The sequence below is a fragment of the Oncorhynchus kisutch genome, linkage group LG12, assembly GCF_002021735.2.
Source record: "Oncorhynchus kisutch isolate 150728-3 linkage group LG12, Okis_V2, whole genome shotgun sequence".
NCBI classification, from domain to species: domain Eukaryota; kingdom Metazoa; phylum Chordata; class Actinopteri; order Salmoniformes; family Salmonidae; genus Oncorhynchus; species Oncorhynchus kisutch.
The window spans coordinates 40,740,307-40,758,805 of NC_034185.2; the positions used below are offsets into that span (position 1 = coordinate 40,740,307).

General features: G+C 43.3%; 1 protein-coding gene across 1 annotated transcript in view; it reads left to right on the forward strand.

Moving 5' to 3' along the window:
• Positions 1-18,499, forward strand: part of adgb (androglobin) — a 104,174-nt gene that overhangs the window by 59,854 nt on the left and 25,821 nt on the right. Inside the window, exons 22-28 of the mRNA XM_020496955.2 lie at positions 2,807-2,951; positions 3,036-3,161; positions 9,604-9,697; positions 14,823-14,954; positions 15,126-15,279; positions 15,577-15,761; positions 15,986-16,152. Of these exons, the coding sequence (XP_020352544.1) occupies positions 2,807-2,951; positions 3,036-3,161; positions 9,604-9,697; positions 14,823-14,954; positions 15,126-15,279; positions 15,577-15,761; positions 15,986-16,152 (1,003 nt within the window). The remainder of the gene's footprint in view (positions 1-2,806; positions 2,952-3,035; positions 3,162-9,603; positions 9,698-14,822; positions 14,955-15,125; positions 15,280-15,576; positions 15,762-15,985; positions 16,153-18,499) is intronic.

Here is an 18,499-nt window from a genome sequence, read left to right on the forward strand (position 1 = left end):
ACAAAGGAGTTGATTGTTGACTTCAGGAAGCAGAGGAGTTAACATGCCCCGATCCACATCAACGGGACTGCAGTAGAGCGAGTCAGCAGTTTTAAGTTCCTCCGCGTCTAACAAAAACAACACCACCACTCTTGACGAGGGCACAAGAGTGTCTATACTTCCTGAGACGGGTGAAACAATTCTGCATACCGCCCCAGGTCCTCTCCAAATACTACCACTACACCATCGAGAGAGTCCTAACCAGTTACATCACATCCTGTTACGGGAATTGCTCCGTCCACAACCGCAAAGCCCTCCAGCGGATGGTGAAGATGGCCCAGTACATCACTGGGACTGTGCTCCCACCCATCCAGGTCATCTACTCGAAACGGTGCCTGCAGCATCATCAAGGACCCCACATTTATTTTTTTATTTTTTTATTTTACCTTTATTTAAGTCAGTTAAGAACAAATTCTTATTTTCAATAACGGCCTAGGAACAGTGGGTTAACTGCGTGTTCAGGGGCAGAACAACAGATTTGTACCTTGTCAGCTCGGGGATTCGAACTTGCAACCTTTCGGTTACTAGTCCAACACTCTAACCACTAGGCTACCCTGCCGCCACATAACCCAGGCATGAGCTGTTCACTCTGTTACGGTCGGGCAGACGATATCGGAGCATGATGTCTGACACCAACAGGCTCAGAAATTGTTTCTGAACACTTGAACTGGACTGACCACCTGCTCTGATTTTCCGCACCTTACCCACACAGACACACAATATATTGAGCCATTGACTTTGTTCGTATTATTATCTGAGAAGAAACCTACGAGTAAGTATTTCATTGGAAGGTGTATACCATCTGTATCCTGAAAATACGACCAATATAACTTATTTATGTTTTTACATTTTATTTCACCTTTATTTAAACCAGGTAGGTAACTGCGACCTAGCCAAGATAAAGCAAAGCAGTGCGACACAAACAACAACACAGAGTTACACATGGAATAAACAAATGTATAGTCAGTAACACAATAGAAAAAGTCTATATACAGTGTGTGCAAATGGCGTAAGGAGGTAAGGCAATAAATAGGCCATAGTAATAAAGTAATTACAATTTAGCAAATTAACACTGGAGTGATAGATGTGCAGATGATGATGTGAAAATAGAAATACTGGTGTGCAAAAGTGCAAAAAAAAAGTCAATAAAAACAATATGGGGATGAGGTAGGTAGTTGGATGGGCTATATACAGATGGGCTGTGTACAGCTGCAGTGATCAGTAAGCTGCTCAGATAGCTGATGCCTAAAGTTAGTGAGGGAGATATAAGTCTCCAACTTCAGCGATTTTTGCAATTTGTTCCAGTCATTGGCAGCAGAGAACTGGAAGGAGAGGCGGCCAAAGGAGGTGTTGGCTCTTGGGATGATCAGTGAGATGTACCTGCTGGAGCGCGTGCTACGGGTGGGTGTTGTTATGGTGACCAGTGAGCTGAGATAAGGCAGAGCTTTACCTAGCAAAGACTTATAGATGACCTGGAGCCAGTAGGTCTGGCGACGAATATGTAGCGAGGGCCAGCCGACAAGAGCATACAGGTCACAGTGGTGGGTAGTATATGGGGCTTTGGTGACAAAACGGATGGCACTGTGATAGACTACATCCAGTTTGCTGAATGGAGTGTTGGAGGCTTTTTTTGTAAATTACATCGCCAAAGTCGAGGATCGGTAGGATAGTCAGTTATACGAGTGTATGTTTGGCAGAGTGAGTGAAGGAGGCTTTGTTGCGAAATAGGAAGCCGATTCTAGGTTTAATTTTGGATTGGAGATGCTTGATGTGCGTCTGGAAGGAGAGTTTACATTCTAACCAGACACCTAGGTATTTGTAGTTGTCCACATATTCTAGGTCAGAACCGTCCAGAGTAGTGATGCTAGTCGTGCGGGCGGGAGCGGGCAGCGATTGGTTGAAGAGCATGCATTTCGTTTTACTAGAATTTAAGAGCAGTTGGAGGTCACGGAAGGAGTGTTGTATTGCATTGAAGCTCGTTTGGAGGTTTGTTAACACAGTGTCCAAAGAATGGCCAGATGTATAGAGAATGGCGTCGTCTGCATCGAGGTGGATCAAGAAATCACCAGCAGCAAGAGCGACATCGTTGATATATACAGAGAAAAGAGTCTGCCCGATAATTTAACCCTAGAGACTGCCCGAGGTCTGGACAACAGGCCCTTCGATTTGACACACTGAACTCTATCTGAGAAGTAGTTGGTGAACCAGGCGAGGCAGTCATTTGAGAAACCAAGGCTGTTGAGTCTGCCGATAAGAATACAGTGATTGACGGAGTTGAAAGCCTTGACCAGGTCGATGAAGACTGCTGCACAGTACTGTCTTTTATTGATGGTGGTTATGATATCGTTTAGGACCTTGAGCGTGGCTGAGGTGCACCTGTGACCAACTCTGTAACCAGATTGCACAGCGGAGAAGGTACGGTGGGATTCAAAATGGTCAGTGATCTGTTTGTTATCTTGGCTTTCAAAGTTATTTGCTGGATGGATATAGGTCTGTAATAGTTTGGGTCTCGAGTGTCACCCCCTTTGAAGAGGGGGATGACGGCGGCAGTTTTCCAATATTTAGGAATCTCGGACGATACGAAAGAGAAATTGAAACTTCATATGCTCTCTGGGGTCGGGGACCCTGGGGGAATGTGCCCTGAGTGTTCGGTCAGTAAGCCGGCCCTACACACAACCACGCACACACACATGCACTCTCTCTCTCTATCTCTATCTCTATCTCTCTCTTGGTGCACGCACTGACCTCCCCACTCCTGTCTGTGCAGGTGTTTAATGAAGCAGTGTATCACATGATCTGCGTTGCTCTGGACAGGAAGCTGTCAGCAGAGGAGCTGTTTGCTGTCCAGGCCCTTACCAACGACCCCTCGCTCTCCACCAGCGAGACAAGGGGACCGTCCCTCACAGGTTCAGGTGTGTGTGTGTGGAGTGTTTTTTTTCTCTGCAAGAATGTAAGTGTATGTGTAACTATTGTGTGTATCATTGTGTGTTGTACAGATTGTGAGGCACCAGAGGGTTGGGGCAGCAGGAAGCCCACCGAGCAGGAAATCCAGGCAGTCAGGATCCTCCAGGCCGGCTTCAAGGGACATCTAGTCCGCGAGATCCTCAATTCTACTAAACCAGGTAATAATGGGTTAATGGTGTCCTCATCCTCAATTCTACTAAACCAGGTAATAATCGGTTAATGCTGTCCTCATCCTCAACGCTACTAAACCAGGTAATAATGGGTTAATGGTGTCCTCATCCTCAATTCTACTAAACCAGGTAATAATCGGTTAATGCTGTCAAGATGTTCAAATGTTCATAAATGACCAGCATGGTCAAATAATAATAATCACAGTAGTTGTCTAGGGTGTAAATGTCAGTTGGCTTTTCATAGCCTCATCCTCATCCTCAATGCTAGTAAACCAGGTAATAATGGGTTAATACTAACCTCATCCTCAGCGCTACTGCACCAGGTAATAATGGGTTAATACTGTCCTCACCCTCAATGTTGCTAAACCAGGTAATAATGGGTTAATACTGTCCTCACCCTCAATGTTGCTAAACCAGGTAATAATGGGTTAATACGGCCTCACACTCACAATCAAACTTCTCAATGTTATTCAATTAAATTTTCCAATGACCTCAGGGACAATTTTACAAGGTACAATCAGAGCACAATTAGATACATTCTTTGCTATAGATAGATCTGCTCATTGAGTTGAAGAGAGGAAGAATGGATTCTCATTTAGAAAGAGAGGGATGTTATCCAGACCTTTTAATTGGTTTGTAACAGTTTGACTGTTGCTTGTCTAATGACTGAAAGATTAATTAAAGGCATGTGATTGTTGGTAAGAGCGATGTTGATCTGGCAGTTTGTATCTTTGCCAGATAAACATCTCTACCCTCATTGCTCTCTCTCTCCCTCTCTCTCCCCCTCTCTCTTTTTCTCCCTCTCTCTCTTTTTCTGGCTGTTCCAGCTCACTCCCTCTGCTTCTGGCCGATCACCCCTCCCTCCTCTCCTGGCAGCCCTGCCCACTCCATCACTGCCACAGGGCTCAGGCTGGCATTGCCTTTCTCCCTCTCTCTCCCATCCTCTTATTTTATTTTTCTCTGTTTCTCCGTATCTGTCAAAAAAATTAAAACATTATTTGTCACATGCACCGAATATAACAGGAGTAGACTTTACCGTGAGGTGCTTTCTTAAGAGCCCTTTCTCAACAATGTAGTTAGAAATTAAGAAAATTAGCCAATAAAAATAGTAACAATAAATACCAATAACGAGTCTATATACAAGGAGTTCCGGTGCCGAGTCAGTGTGCTGGGGGGTACGAGGTATCTGAGGTAATATGTACATGTAGGTAGGAGTAAAACTGACAGCAATCAGTATAGATAATAAACAGACTAGCAGCAGGTTCTGTTGAGAGTGTGAAAGTGTGTGTGTGTGACGTCAATATGTGTGTGTGTTTTGTGTGTGTGTGTGAGCGTATATGTAGTGTGTGTGTGTTGGAGTGTAAGTGAGTGTGTGTGTGTGTGTGTGTGTGTGAGTCAAATAAATGTGCATAGAGTCAGTGTAAGAGAGTCAGTGGAAAAGAGGGTAAAGTTAATAGTCTGGGTAGCTATTTGATTAACTGTTCAGTAATCATATGGCTTGGGGGTATGAAGTTGTTCAGGTGCCTTTTGGCCCCAGGTTGGCGCTCCGGTACCACTTGCCGTGCCGTAGCAGAGTGAACAGTCTATAGCTTTGGTGGCTAGGGTCTTTGACAATTTACAGGCCCTTCCTCTAACACCGCCTGGTATAGAGGACCTGGATGGCAGGGAGCTCGGCTCCAGTGATGTACTGTGTCATCTCCACCGCCCTCTGTAGCGCCTTGGGATCAAGGGCGGTGCAGTTGCCATACCAAACAGTGATGCAGCCAGTCAAGATGCTCTCAATGGTGCAGCTGTATAACTTTTTCAGTGCCATTCCAAATCTTGTCAGCCTCCTTCACAACTGTGCTGGTGTGAGAGAAACATATTAAGTCAAGGAACTTGAAGCTGTCAACCCGCTCCACTATATCCTTGTCAATGTGGATGGGGTATCCTCGCTCCTCTGTTTCCTGTAGTCCACGATCAGCTCCTTTGTCTTGCTGACTTTGAGGCAGAGGTTGTTGTCCTGGCACTGCACTGCCAGGTCTCTGACCTCATCCCTGTAGGCTCTCTCATCGTCGTCGGTGATCAGGCCTACCACCACTGTGTAGTCGGCAAACTAGATGAATGTGTTAAAGTGATGCATAGCCATACAGTCTTGGGTGAACAGGGAGTACAGAAGGGGACTAAACACACACCCCTGAGGGGCCGCAGTGTTGAGGGTCAGCGTGGCAGATATGTTGTTACCTACCCTTATCACCAGGGTCCCGAGCTTGGTGATGAGCTTTGAGGCTGAGCTGTAGTCAATGCACAGCATTCTCACATAGGTATTTCTCCAGGTGGGAGAGAGCAGTGTGGAGTGCTATAGAAATTGCATCATCTGTGGATCTGTTGGGGCGGTATGAGAATTCAAATCAAAGTTTATTTGTCACGTGTGCCAAATACAACAGGTGTAGAACCTTACAGTGAAATGCTTACTTACAGGCTCTAACCAACAGTGCAAAAAAAGTATTAGGTGAACAATAGGTATGTAAATAAATTAAAACAACCAGTAAAAAGACAGTGAAAAATAACAGTAGCAAAATTGGAGTGGTGTCTGGGATGATGGTGTTGATGTTACAGCATTTCTTGGTTACAGATGTGAGTGCTACGGGGACGATAGTCGTTTAGGCTGGTTACCTTCTAGTTCTTAGGAACAGACACATTGGTGGTCTGCTTGAAACATGTTGGGATTACAGACTGGGACAATGAGATGTTGGAAAGTATGTGAAGATACTTGACAGCTGGCCTGAGCATACTCAGTCTGGCACAGTGGCCTTGCGAGTGTTAACTTCTTTGGGAACCGGAGGCAGTATTGAGTAGCTTGGATGAATAAGGTGCCCAGAGTAAACTGCCTGTTACTCAGGCCCAGAAGCTAGGATATGCATATAATTAGTAGATTTGGATGGAACACTCTGAAGTTTCTAAAACTGTTAAAATAATGTCTGTGAGTAACAACTCATATGGCAGGCAAAAATGTGCGAAACGTGGGAAATCTGAGGTTTGTAGTTTTTTTAAAGTGATTGCCTATCCAATATCCTGTCTCTGTGGGGTCAGATTGCACTTCCTAAGGCTTCCAGTAGATGTCAACAGTCTTTAGAAGTTGTTTCAGGCTTCTATTGTGAAAGGGGAGAGAATAAGAGCTGTTTCAATAAGTGGCCAGGCTGAAAGCCTTTAGTCTTAGCGTGGCCGTGAGTGCGACGCTCATTCCCTTTCTAACGGAATTGTCCGGTTGGAATATTATTGAAGATTTATGATAAAAACATGCTAAAGATTGATTATATACATCGTTTGACATGTTTCTACAAACTTTAATGGAACTTTTTTGACTTTTCGTCTGGACTTCGTGCTATTGGATTACTGGATTACATGCAAACAAAAATTAGGTATTTGGACATAAAGATGAACTTTATCGAACAAAACAAACATTTATTGTCTAACATGGAGACCTGGGAGTGCCATCAGATGAAGATCATCAAAGGTAAGTGATTGATTTTAATGCTATTTCTGACTTTTGTGACACCTCTCCTTGGTTGGAAAATGGCTGTATGGTTTTCTGTGGCTAGGCGCTGACCTAACATAATCGCATGGTGTACTTTCGCCGTAAAGCCTTTTTGAAATCAGACACTGTGGCTGGATTAACAAGAAGTTTATCTTTAAAATGGTGTATAATACTTGTATGTTTGAGGAATTTTAATTATGAGATTTCTGTTGTGTGAATTTGGTGCCGTGCAATTTCACTGGCTGTTGGCGAGGTGGCCACATATATATCCCAGAGAGGTTTTAACCTGTTTAAAAGTCTTACTCACATCGGCCATGGAGAGCAAGATCACACAGTTGTCCGGGACAGCAGGGGCTCTCATGTCTGGCTCAGTGTTTGCCTCGGTCTGGGAGATTTTCATCACTGGACAACTCACGGCTGGGCTTTCCTTTGTAATTTGTAATAGTCTGCAAACCTTACCGCATTGGAACCGGTGTAGTAAGATTCCTATATTGACATTTTCCATGTTTGATGGTTCGTCGGGGTCGTAAGCAGGCTTTCTTGTAATCATCCATGTCCGTGTCCCGTTCATTGAAAGCGGTAATCTATTGCTTTTTGTTAGGGTACATATGTACCGTATGGTCACTGTGGGGCTGACTTCATCAAGTGCATTGATGAAACCCATGACTGATGTGGTAAACTCCTCAATGTTATCTGATGAATCCCTGAACATACTCTGCTCTGTGCTAGCGAAGCAGCCTTGTAGCTTAGCGTCCGCTTCATCAGACCACTTCCGTACTGAGCACGTCTCTGGTACGTCCTGTTTGAGTTTTTGCTTGTTAACAGGAAGCAGGAGGATGGAGTCATGATCTGATTTGCAGAAGGGAGGGCGAGGGAAGGACTTAATTAAAAGTGATTCAGAGCCTCTTGGTAAAAGTGGGATAAACAGAATTTCAGGAGTTAAAGTCCTAGAAACAGCCAATAGAAACACTTCCTCTGGGTGAGCGTTTTCTTGTTTGTTTATGGCCTTGTACAGCTCGTTGAGTGCATGCTTGGTTCCATTCTCGTTTTGTAGTAGGATGTAGACAGCAATAATCATCACAGATAAAAACGTCTGCAATTTCCCATGAGTTATTCTAGTTCAGGAGCAAAAGCTTGAGACTTCCTTCACACTTGAAGCAGCGCAGCAGTTGTTGTTTACAAAGAGGCACACATCCCCCTTTTGGTCCCCTTTCCGGTCGTGACAAAGCATGGAGAAACCCTTGAGTATTATGTCCATATCGCCCGTTAGCCAAGTTTCAGAAAAGCATAGAATATTACAGTTTTTCACATCCCGTTGGTAGGAATTTCTCAAACAGAGCTCATCCATCTTGTTCTCAAGTGGCTGGACATTGGCCAGTAAAATGGAGGGGAGTGCCGATTTTGATTTTCTCTGCGTCTTAGTCCAACAAATACTCCAGCACTACTCCCTTGTCTTCGCTTGCACTGAAATTGAGGTTAAAGTTAGTAGCTGTCGATTTATAATTCAAATGTACTTGGTTGTGATAATGGTGTGAGCTTTCTGTACAAACAAATTAAGGATAAACACAGAAAAAGTCACAAAATAGCAAAGTCGGGTTGGACTTTCTCCATCGGTGTCATCTTATTCTCTCTCTCTCTTTCCTCTCTCTTCTCTCTCCTCTCTTTCCGCTCTTCTCTCTCTCCTCTCTCGCTTCTCTCGCTTCTCTCTCGCTCTCTCTCTGCTAAGAGTTAGCCCTGTGCCCTATCTTTGGGACTCTGGGCTGAAATAGAGACTTATCGATGAGTCTGCCACTCTCACTAATACACCCTGACAGGTAAGGTGGTGGGGGGGACAGGACAACACACACATTCATGCACACACACATCGACCCACCCACCTGCACCCCCTCGAACATCAAAACAGCTCCGTTGTGACATGTTTACGAGTTGAGGGAGAGCAGCGAGGGGGGGAGAGAGGAGGATGGAGAGCTAGAGAGAGGGAAAGAGAAAGAGGAGGGAGGGTGTTTTTTAGGTGAGGGACATGAACAGACTCTATTTATTGCCAGGGCTTGAGGGTTACTCTGTCCTGTCCAGCCTGTCAGAACACAACACTAAGGCCTGGAGCAGAGACATGAGACATGAGATTCCAGTACTCGCCTAACTCCCCTCCTTGTTCCACTACACTCACAGACTTGTCATTTAGGAAGACACACACAGATTCCATCACTGGTACACCACACTGGTTGTTCAAGAAACACATTTGTTTCTACCTAGATACCATATTTATCATGACGACTATTCCAGTCTCTTTTTTTTCCAAGCCTTACATTTTAAACCCACTGCATGCCTCAAAGCACTTTAGGAACACATGACAAATAATGACATCAACAACTGATGTCTCAGGTTCAGTACAGGCCACTCTGTCAGTGTTTTATCATTAACTACCTCGGATGCCCTGTCTGTCACAAACACAAACATCTCTCTACAAGACTACTTTTTCATCTTCCAAACCAGAGCCCAGCCCATAATGGCTCTTGATTTGGAGAAGATGAGAAACGCCTGTCGTTGACTTTCTCACGCACACGTGCAGGCTTGCACGGCTGTGCACACACACCTCAGTAGCATAGCCAGGGAGATACAGAATGAAGAATTACATATTTTATGAATTGATCCAGTACATGGCTCGTGTAACAGGGTTGGAGATGAGTGTCACAGTGAATTTGATTTTTGAATGTGTTTTTTTCTCTTTCGTCACAAAAACAATGCATCTGGCACTCTCCCTCATCTTTTTTACCTTCCATTAAGTCAAGTATTATAGCAATGTGTTCATGTCTTTGGCTTCAAGGTGAATGTCTTTCATCTTTTATGTATGTCTGCTGCTTCTTAACTGAGCGTGGTGTGTGTGTGTGTGTGTGTGTTATATGTATTATCTAGGCACAAAGGAGAATCTCAGTGCCTCAAAGACACTTCAGGAGATGTGGGCTAGTGTGGAATCGGATGCAGAGAAACACGCAGTGTCTTTATTGAGGTAAATTATTAATCAGCTAGCTCAACATCGCACACAGTCACAGCTGAGCACACAACACTAAAACCCAATCTCACACAGCACACGCAAACATGACACATCTAATTTAGCCAACACACTGCATACTTGTGTTTTCTTCCCAACACTGTAAAGGGGTTACTGTGAATTTCACAGTAGCTTACAGGTAGCTCGGGGGCAATATGTTTCATATTTCAGTACACCTTCTGTGATATAAATACGGTATCGAAGCAGGTACTGACATACAGTACAATACCGTAAAATGTACTGTATTATACTGTAATAAAGTATGCTGCCATAATTGAAATGAATTAATGGGTGAAGGCATTAAATGAATTGAGGGGAGAGGTTTGTATTTCAAAATATTTACTGTAATTACAAGCGATTGGTTCGAACAGGTTTGCTGAAGTGTTTACACATTACAGTATATTAGTGAATAGTTTCTGTTTTATATCACTTGCACTTCTAGAGGCCTTGACAAAGGCATCCAAACTGGCAGCAACTACAGGGCAAAAGAGACTTCAAATTGCTCCAAACATCACTTTTCTAAGTGTTTTTGTTGCTCCTACTGCTCTATATCATTCCATTTCTCCAATTTCTAATTTCTAGTGTTAGTGCAATGATTGCAAGTACCCATAGACTTGCAGTCCTTAGCGTTACTCATAGACTTGCAGTCATTAGCGTTACTCATAGACTTGCAGTCATTAGCGTTACTCATAGACTTGCAGTCATTAGCGTTACTCATAGACTTGCAGTCATTAGCGTTACTCATAGACATGCAGTCATTGCACTAACGCTGGTTAGCAATTGCTCTAGCGCTAGTTAGCAACTTCCTTCAAACTACACGCAGAGACATAAAAATGGTATCCCATTAAGGTATGGATTAAGGTTTTGGATAGGTTTAAAACATTATGTTTAGGCACTCATTCCAAATGGTTAAGGTAAGCATTAAGGTTTGGGATAAGGTTAAAACTCCCACCCAAAATAGTGTCAACACGCAACCTTCTGATCCCTTACTCATGCTTACATGATGGTAATGTTGCCCCTAGTGGCCGGGTTCGGAAGAATTTTTCGACATCAATCTTGAACGATCTGTCTGCCAAATGGACATGGGGCACTATATCCAGATAGATAAATTGGTGCAGTATTCTCACTCACGAGTGCAACAATAAAGGCTCTTACAAGACACGCCTCAAAATATGTTAATTTGCCAGAAACAGCAATACCATGCACCCACTAGTGGTCACGGTACTGTATTCTGTTGCGTGTAATTTAAAGTACCATTCGAAATGCAGAAATTCTTTCCCCACCCATAACAATTTCCCACAGTGCACCATAATTTACGGTATGCTGCAGTAAACGTTTCAGAGTATTTTACTGTTGATAACACCCAAAATGATTGTATAATTTACCATTTTTCATTACAGTGCATTGTTAGGTACGTACAGCAATATGGCTTGGCACACTGTTACGACACTGTGCCAGCTAGGTGCATTAAGGCAATTCATTTAGCCTCTTTCCATGCGTGCCCAGAGTCTGTCCCTATCCTCCTCAGTGAGTCCTATAGCCATGGCTCAGCCTCACGGTAGAGGGGGAGGTGAGTAGTTTTCCACATTGTGTTCCATCGTCTCCTGGTGGTACCATCTGCTGTTTATCCTCTCTCTGCTCCATTCGGCTCTTTGAGTCTTCTGAATGATCCGTCGCCTGAGGGTGAGGGGTGTGTGTGTGCGCGCATGCGTGTCCGTGCGTGTGTGCCACATGCCTCTGTTTGTGTGTAAGTCAGATCTCACTGATCAATGGAAGCCCCCAGTACAGAGTCAGAGCTGTGAAGTGTTTTCACTCTCCTTAGCCTTGTAACCCAAAGAGAAGCTCCCCATAGTATACTGCGCTTAAATAAAATGTCCACGGTGGTGTGGTGTGATGAAGAAATATTACAATGATAATACATAATTGTAACTAATATTTGTAACTGTATTCTTCTGGAGAGCTCATAAGAGACAGATTTTGCACATGTCCTGTTTCACACATTGATCATGTCTGTTCGTTCAGTATCATATCTGAGAGAATTCTGGCCAAATGTATCTGCCTCATATTCTGTTTAACCCCTCATTCTCTGTTTGTGTGACCCTCTCTCTGTGATCCCCCCCCCCCCCCCCCCCAGTCTGTTGAGCCCAGTGACAGGCTCCAGATAGGGAATGTACAGTCTGAAGGCACTGGGTCACCCTGGTACAAACCAAGAAAAATCCTCCACTTCTAACATGTGTCCATCTCTGCACCTTGTAACTCTTACTCATTTATAACCTCTTGGGTGCTTGTCTCACCAAACACAGACAAACCCTGTCTTTGTCAACTCTAGACTCTTTGAGTGAAGTTGACAAAGTGAGGTTACACTGTCATATAGTAACTCTCAGCCCTCTATATAAAAGTTATCCCCCCCCCCCCCCAGAGTTTTAGGGACGCATGTATCAAGTGTCTCAGAGTAGGACTGGTGATTTTAGGATCAGTTTGACTTTTTAGATCACACTGAATAAGATAACATGGACCTGATCCTAGATCAGCACTCCTACTCTCATACATCGGGCCCCTGATCTGCCCTACCAAGCAAAAAGGCAGTAACTGCTCATTTGGTTGAAAATGAGTTAATGTCATTTTTGATACATGAAATACATGCTTAATCATGTGGACAAGTATCCTGCCTCTATTGTATTGTGTTCAGGAGAAAATGGGGGTCATGTTAAAAGTAACTGCATAAAGTTACTGTGAAACCAAGGTAAATAAAAGCCATTTTTCTCAGTTCCACGCTAAGAACAGTTTCTGTTTATGCAGTATTGGAGTGGACTTAGCCCCCATATGCAGCACCTCTTTCCCTGATAGCCATGGTTGTTGTGTCTTTATTGTCTTTATTTATTTATCTGGGACACTGTAAAGTCCATGGAGAATAAGAACACCTCCTCCCAGCTGCCCACTGCACTGAAGATAGGAAACACTGTCACCACTGATAAATCCACCATAATTGAGAATTTCAATAAGCATTTTTCTACGGCTGGCCATGCTTTCCACCTGGCTACTCCTACCCCGGACAACAGCACTGCACCCCCAACAGCAACTCGCCCAAGCCTTCCCCATTTCTCCTTCTCCCAAATCCATTCAGCTGATGTTCTGAAAGAGCTGCAAAATCTGGACCCCTACAAATCAGCCAGGCTAGACAATCTGGACCCTTTCTTTCTAAAATTATCTGCCGAAATTGTTGCCACCCCTATTACTAGCCTGTTCAACCTCTCTTTCGTGTCGTCTGAGATTCCCAAAGATTGGAAAGCAGCTGCGGTCATCCCCCTCTTCAAAGGGGGGGACACTCTTGACCCAAACTGCTACAGACCTATATCTATCCTACCGTGCCTTTCTAAGGTCTTCGAAAGCCAAGTCAACAAACAGATTACCGACCATTTCGAATCTCACCATACCTTCTCTGCTATGCAATCCGGTTTCAGAGCTGGTCATGGGTGCACCTCAGCCACGCTCAAGGTCCTAAACGATATCTTAACCGCCATCGATAAGAAACATTACTGTGCAGCCGTATTCATTGATCTGGCCAAGGCTTTCGACTCTGTCAATCACCATATCCTCATCGGCAGACTCGACAGCCTTGGTTTCTCAAATGATTGCCTCGCCTGGTTCACCAACTACTTCTCTGATAGAGTTCAGTGTGTCAAATCGGAGGGTCTGCTGTCCGGACCTCTGGCAGTCTCTATGGGGGTGCCACAGGGTTCAATTCTTGGACCGACTCTCTTCTCTGTATACATCAATGAGGTCGCTCTTGCTGCTGGTGAGTCCCTGATCCACCTCTACGCAGACGACACCATTCTGTATACTTCCGGCCCTTCTTTGGACACTGTGTTAACAACCCTCCAGGCAAGCTTCAATGCCATACAACTCTCCTTCCGTGGCCTCCAATTGCTCTTAAATACAAGTAAAACTAAATGCATGCTCTTCAACCGATCGCTACCTGCACCTACCCGCCTGTCCAACATCACTACTCTGGACGGCTCTGACTTAGAATACGTGGACAACTACAAATACTTAGGTGTCTGGTTAGACTGTAAACTCTCCTTCCAGACCCATATCAAACATCTCCAATCCAAAGTTAAATCTAGAATTGGCTTCCTATTTCGCAACAAAGCATCCTTCACTCATGCTGCCAAACATACCCTTGTAAAACTGACCATCCTACCAATCCTCGACTTTGGCGATGTCATTTACAAAATAGCCTCCAATACCTTACTCAACAAATTGGATGCAGTCTATCACAGTGCAATCCGTTTTATCACCAAAGCCCCATATACTACCCACCATTGCGACCTGTACGCTCTCGTTGGCTGGCCCTCGCTTCATACTCGTCGCCAAACCCACTGGCTCCATGTCATCTACAAGACCCTGCTAGGTAAAGTCCCCCCTTATCTCAGCTCGCTGGTCACCATAGCATCTCCCACCTGTAGCACACGCTCCAGCAGGTATATCTCTCTAGTCACCCCCAAAACCAATTCTTTCTTTGGCCGCCTCTCCTTCCAGTTCTCTGCTGCCAATGACTGGAACGAACTACAAAAATCTCTGAAACTGGAAACACTTATCTCCCTCACTAGCTTTAAGCACCAACTGTCAGAGCAGCTCACAGATTACTGCACCTGTACATAGCCCACCTATAATTTAGCCCAAACAACTACCTCTTTCCCAACTGTATTTAATTTTAATTTATTTATTTATTTTGCTCCTTTGCACCCCATTATTTTTTATTTCTACTTTGCACATTCTTCCATTGCAAAACTACCATTCCAGTATTTTACTTGCTATATTGTATTTACTTTGCCATCATGGCCTTTTTTGCCTTTACCTCCCTTCTCACCTCATTTGCTCACATTGTATATAGACTTGTTTATACTGCATTATTGACTGTATGTTTGTTTTTACTCCATGTGTAACTCTGTGTCGTTTTATCTGTCGAACTGCTTTGCTTTATCTTGGCCAGGTCGCAATTGTAAATGAGAACTTGTTCTCAACTTGCCTACCTGGTTAAATAAAGGTAAAATTAAAAAAATAAAAAAATAAAATTGTCCAGGTACATCTTCAGTAACGATGAGAGGACAGCTGAACTGTACCCCTGTCAGGAGGATGAGTGGACCAGAATCACGTTCACCGACTACTCTGTCCCTCTGCCTGAACTGGCCAACTCCTGGCTACTGGTCTTCAGGTAGAAGACACACACACACATACTCACACAACACACGGATAAAGCACCGACTCATATTATATATGAATGTAAAATGTTTCGCTAACACCCCCATGATCCTCCGTTGTTAGTGTTTTGTTTTATGTGGTAGTAAAACGTCATTGTGAATGCTATGTGTTGCGTGTGTTCCAGAGAGGTGTTCTTGGTGCCTAAAGAAATGCTGCTCGTGGCTAAGGTCTACTCCCCAGTCTCCTCCTGTCTGCTCCACATCATAGACAACAACACGGGAGAGGAGCTACCCAGAGTCTTCCAGAGAGTAGAGCCCCACGTCTACAAACACAACCAGGTCTCAACATTAAACAAACTACTGTACATTCAACCTCTCACAAACACAAACTGTATGTTATACTGTACGTGGAAACGCATATGTATGTGTATATAAAAAAACAAATCGTGTTTTTGTGCTTTACAGTGTAGGAATGTGGCACTATGAGTGCGTTATTGTGTGAGTGCGGCACTATGATAGTGTTGTATATGCAGTATATGTGTGTGGGTGTGCCATGTACTTTTGTGTGTGGGTGTGCCATGTACTTTTGTGTGTGTGAGAAACTAAACCTCGTGCCTCATACCCACCTCCCTGTAGCGTGGATACACCTTTGTGGCGGAGGCCCACACCCCTGACACACCCCTCGTGGGGGCCAAGTGGAGGATGCGTCTGATTGGCTCATGTGATCTTCCTGACCTGGCACGAGAGGCTCCACTCAACAACTTCTCTGTGAAGGAATTCAGGGATTACTACATTCCCAATGACAGGAACGTCATCTGCAGGTAGCATAACGGAATAATGACAGAGTAAAACATACGTACTTAGGTTGGAAGGTGCCTAATTTAATTGTAATCAGTTATATGATTCACCGGGAATTCATAATTGCCTGTTGTCTATGTTTTGTGCTAATCACATATTGATTGAGGGCATAGTTTTTCCTGGTCAGATCACATTGTCAGGAAAACCTTCTGGCCCTACCAATAATAAACTCTGTATATTACGACAGGTATTCTGTGAAGGTGACCGCGGACCACGCCGGTACGGTCCAGTTCCAGACGTCCAAACCGGATGTTCACATCCGCCTCTCCGTTCTGGACCATGAGGAAGTGGTGGCTAGTAACACTGGGAAAGGCCACGTGGTCATCCCGGTATACCACTTCCATCCTAGCAATCGTGAGTAACATTGTTTTAAGGTCAGATGGAAGACAAAAAGTGCTTCTTAGAGGAGTCATTGTATTTTCATATATTGTCACTTGCAATCATGATTGACAGGGTAGATATTAGCTCAGTATGTTGTAGAACATGTCAAGCTATTCATTCTGTTCACAAAGTACTGTATTTAAATTACTGTGTCTGGTACAGTCATTTACTGTACACATGTTTTTTTTTTTCTATAAATAAATGGGCCACTGTGTGACATTAGATAAACATTTAAATATGGTTTGAAACTAAAATATGCAGTTCCACATGGTTAGAAATAAATGTTCAAATATGCAAATTGGCGCATAACTCCACCTATACAACATCATAGGCGAATGATATTGGCACCGGATGGGATGGCTGCGGTTTTACGGGTTCCTGCTGTGCTATTTTGTTCGTTTTTTCGTGTTGTTTGCAACTTAGTTTTTAGCTTTTTAGATTTTAAGGCCATAAGCAAACAAGAAAATTCTCATCTACAAACGGAGCTCCTAGTGGTCGGGGACTTTAATGCAGGCAAACTTAAATCCATTGGACCTCATTTCTACCAGCATGTCACATGTGCAACCAGAGGGAAAAAAATCTAGACCACCTTTACTCCACACACAGAGGAAGCATACAAAGCTCTCCCTCGCCCTCCATTTGACAAATCTGACCATAATTATATCCTTCTGATTCCTGCTTACAAGCAAAAAACTAAAGCAGGAAGTACCAGTGACTCGTTCAATACGGAATTGATATTTACTTAAAAATTCTAAAAAAAACAAATGATACTACAATCAAATGATGGTAAATCAGCTTTTTTAGTACTTACGTGGATTGTACTAAAATCTGTGCTTTATTGAAGGGTCACATTTATATTGGAAGTTTTACAGAATATGCAAATTAGCTGTACTTTTGCTAAAATACCAGGCTGTTTTTGTCATTTTTATTTCAGAAAACATTATTTATATGTCTTATGATGTTTTGATAAGAATTAAGGTGATATTGGGCTATGATTGTTGGTTTTCCAATAGTTTCTTCTTGGGGTCAAAATGACCTCAGTTGGTGATCCATGTATGAAAAATATGTTGATAGGATGAGGGTTAAAGTATTCAAATGTGTTTAGTATTTGGTCCCATATTCCTTGCACACAAATGACTACATCAAGCTTGTGATTCTACAAACTTGTTGGAGACAGTTACAGCTTGTGTTGGTTGTGTTTCGGCAGGGTAGCCTAGTGGTTAGAGTGTTGGATTAGTAACCGAAAGGTTGCATGTTCAAATCCCTGAGCTGACAAGGTACAAATCTGTTGTTCTGCCCCTGAACAGGCAGTTAACCCACTGTTCCTAGGTCGTCATTGAAAATAAGAATTTGTTCTTAACTGACTTGCCTAGTTAAATAAAGGTCAAATAAAGTGAATTGTGAATAATGTATTGTGGAGTCACTTGGAGTCACTTTTATTGTAATTAGGAATAGAAAATGTTAGAACATTTCCACATGATACTACCATGATTATGGATAATCATGAATGAATCGTGAATAATGATGGGTGAGAAAGTTACAGAGGGACAAAGATCAAAATGCTTATCTCCCCCATTATTGGTAATGGTAAGAGGTTAGCATGCTTTGTTGTAGCCTCTAACATTCAGAAACATCTCATCTACTCACTTAGAAAGTAATTTCCTCCAGTCATCAACCCAAAACACAACCAAAACAAATGCATCTAATGAGTTTGTAGAGTCACAAGCTTGATGTAGTCATTGGGGGTGGCAGGTAGCCTAGTGGTTAGAGCGTTGGGCCAGTAACCGAAAGGCTGGTAAAAACCTGTCGTTCTGCACCTGAACAAGGAAGTTAACCCACTGTTCCCCGGTAGGCTGTCATTGTAAATAATAATTTGTTCTTAAATGAGTTGCCTAGTTAAATAAAAAAATGCGTGCTGGGAATATAGGACCAACTACTTTCACTTTTGACTACTTTGGTACACTATAAGTGAAATTTGTCCAAATACTTTGGACATCTTATGATATCTTCAAATAGTAAATCAGATATTAATGGAAATAACCTCAAATAAAAGGTGACATTCTGCACTGTCACTGCAAATTAAACAATTGATCTTGAATCCAAAATGCTGGAGTATAGATTTTAGCATTGCTGTCCAAATACATACGTAGGGGAGGGTAGGGTATTCTGTTTATGTGAGTGTATGATACTACCCATTTGTTGTCAGTGTAATGGTGACTGCATTTCCTGCTCAGATTCTGCAGTGCCAGCCTTTCTCTCTCTCGGCCACACTGCGAACATCGCAGCGGCATCACTTCATGGTGATGTCTGTCTGTTTGTC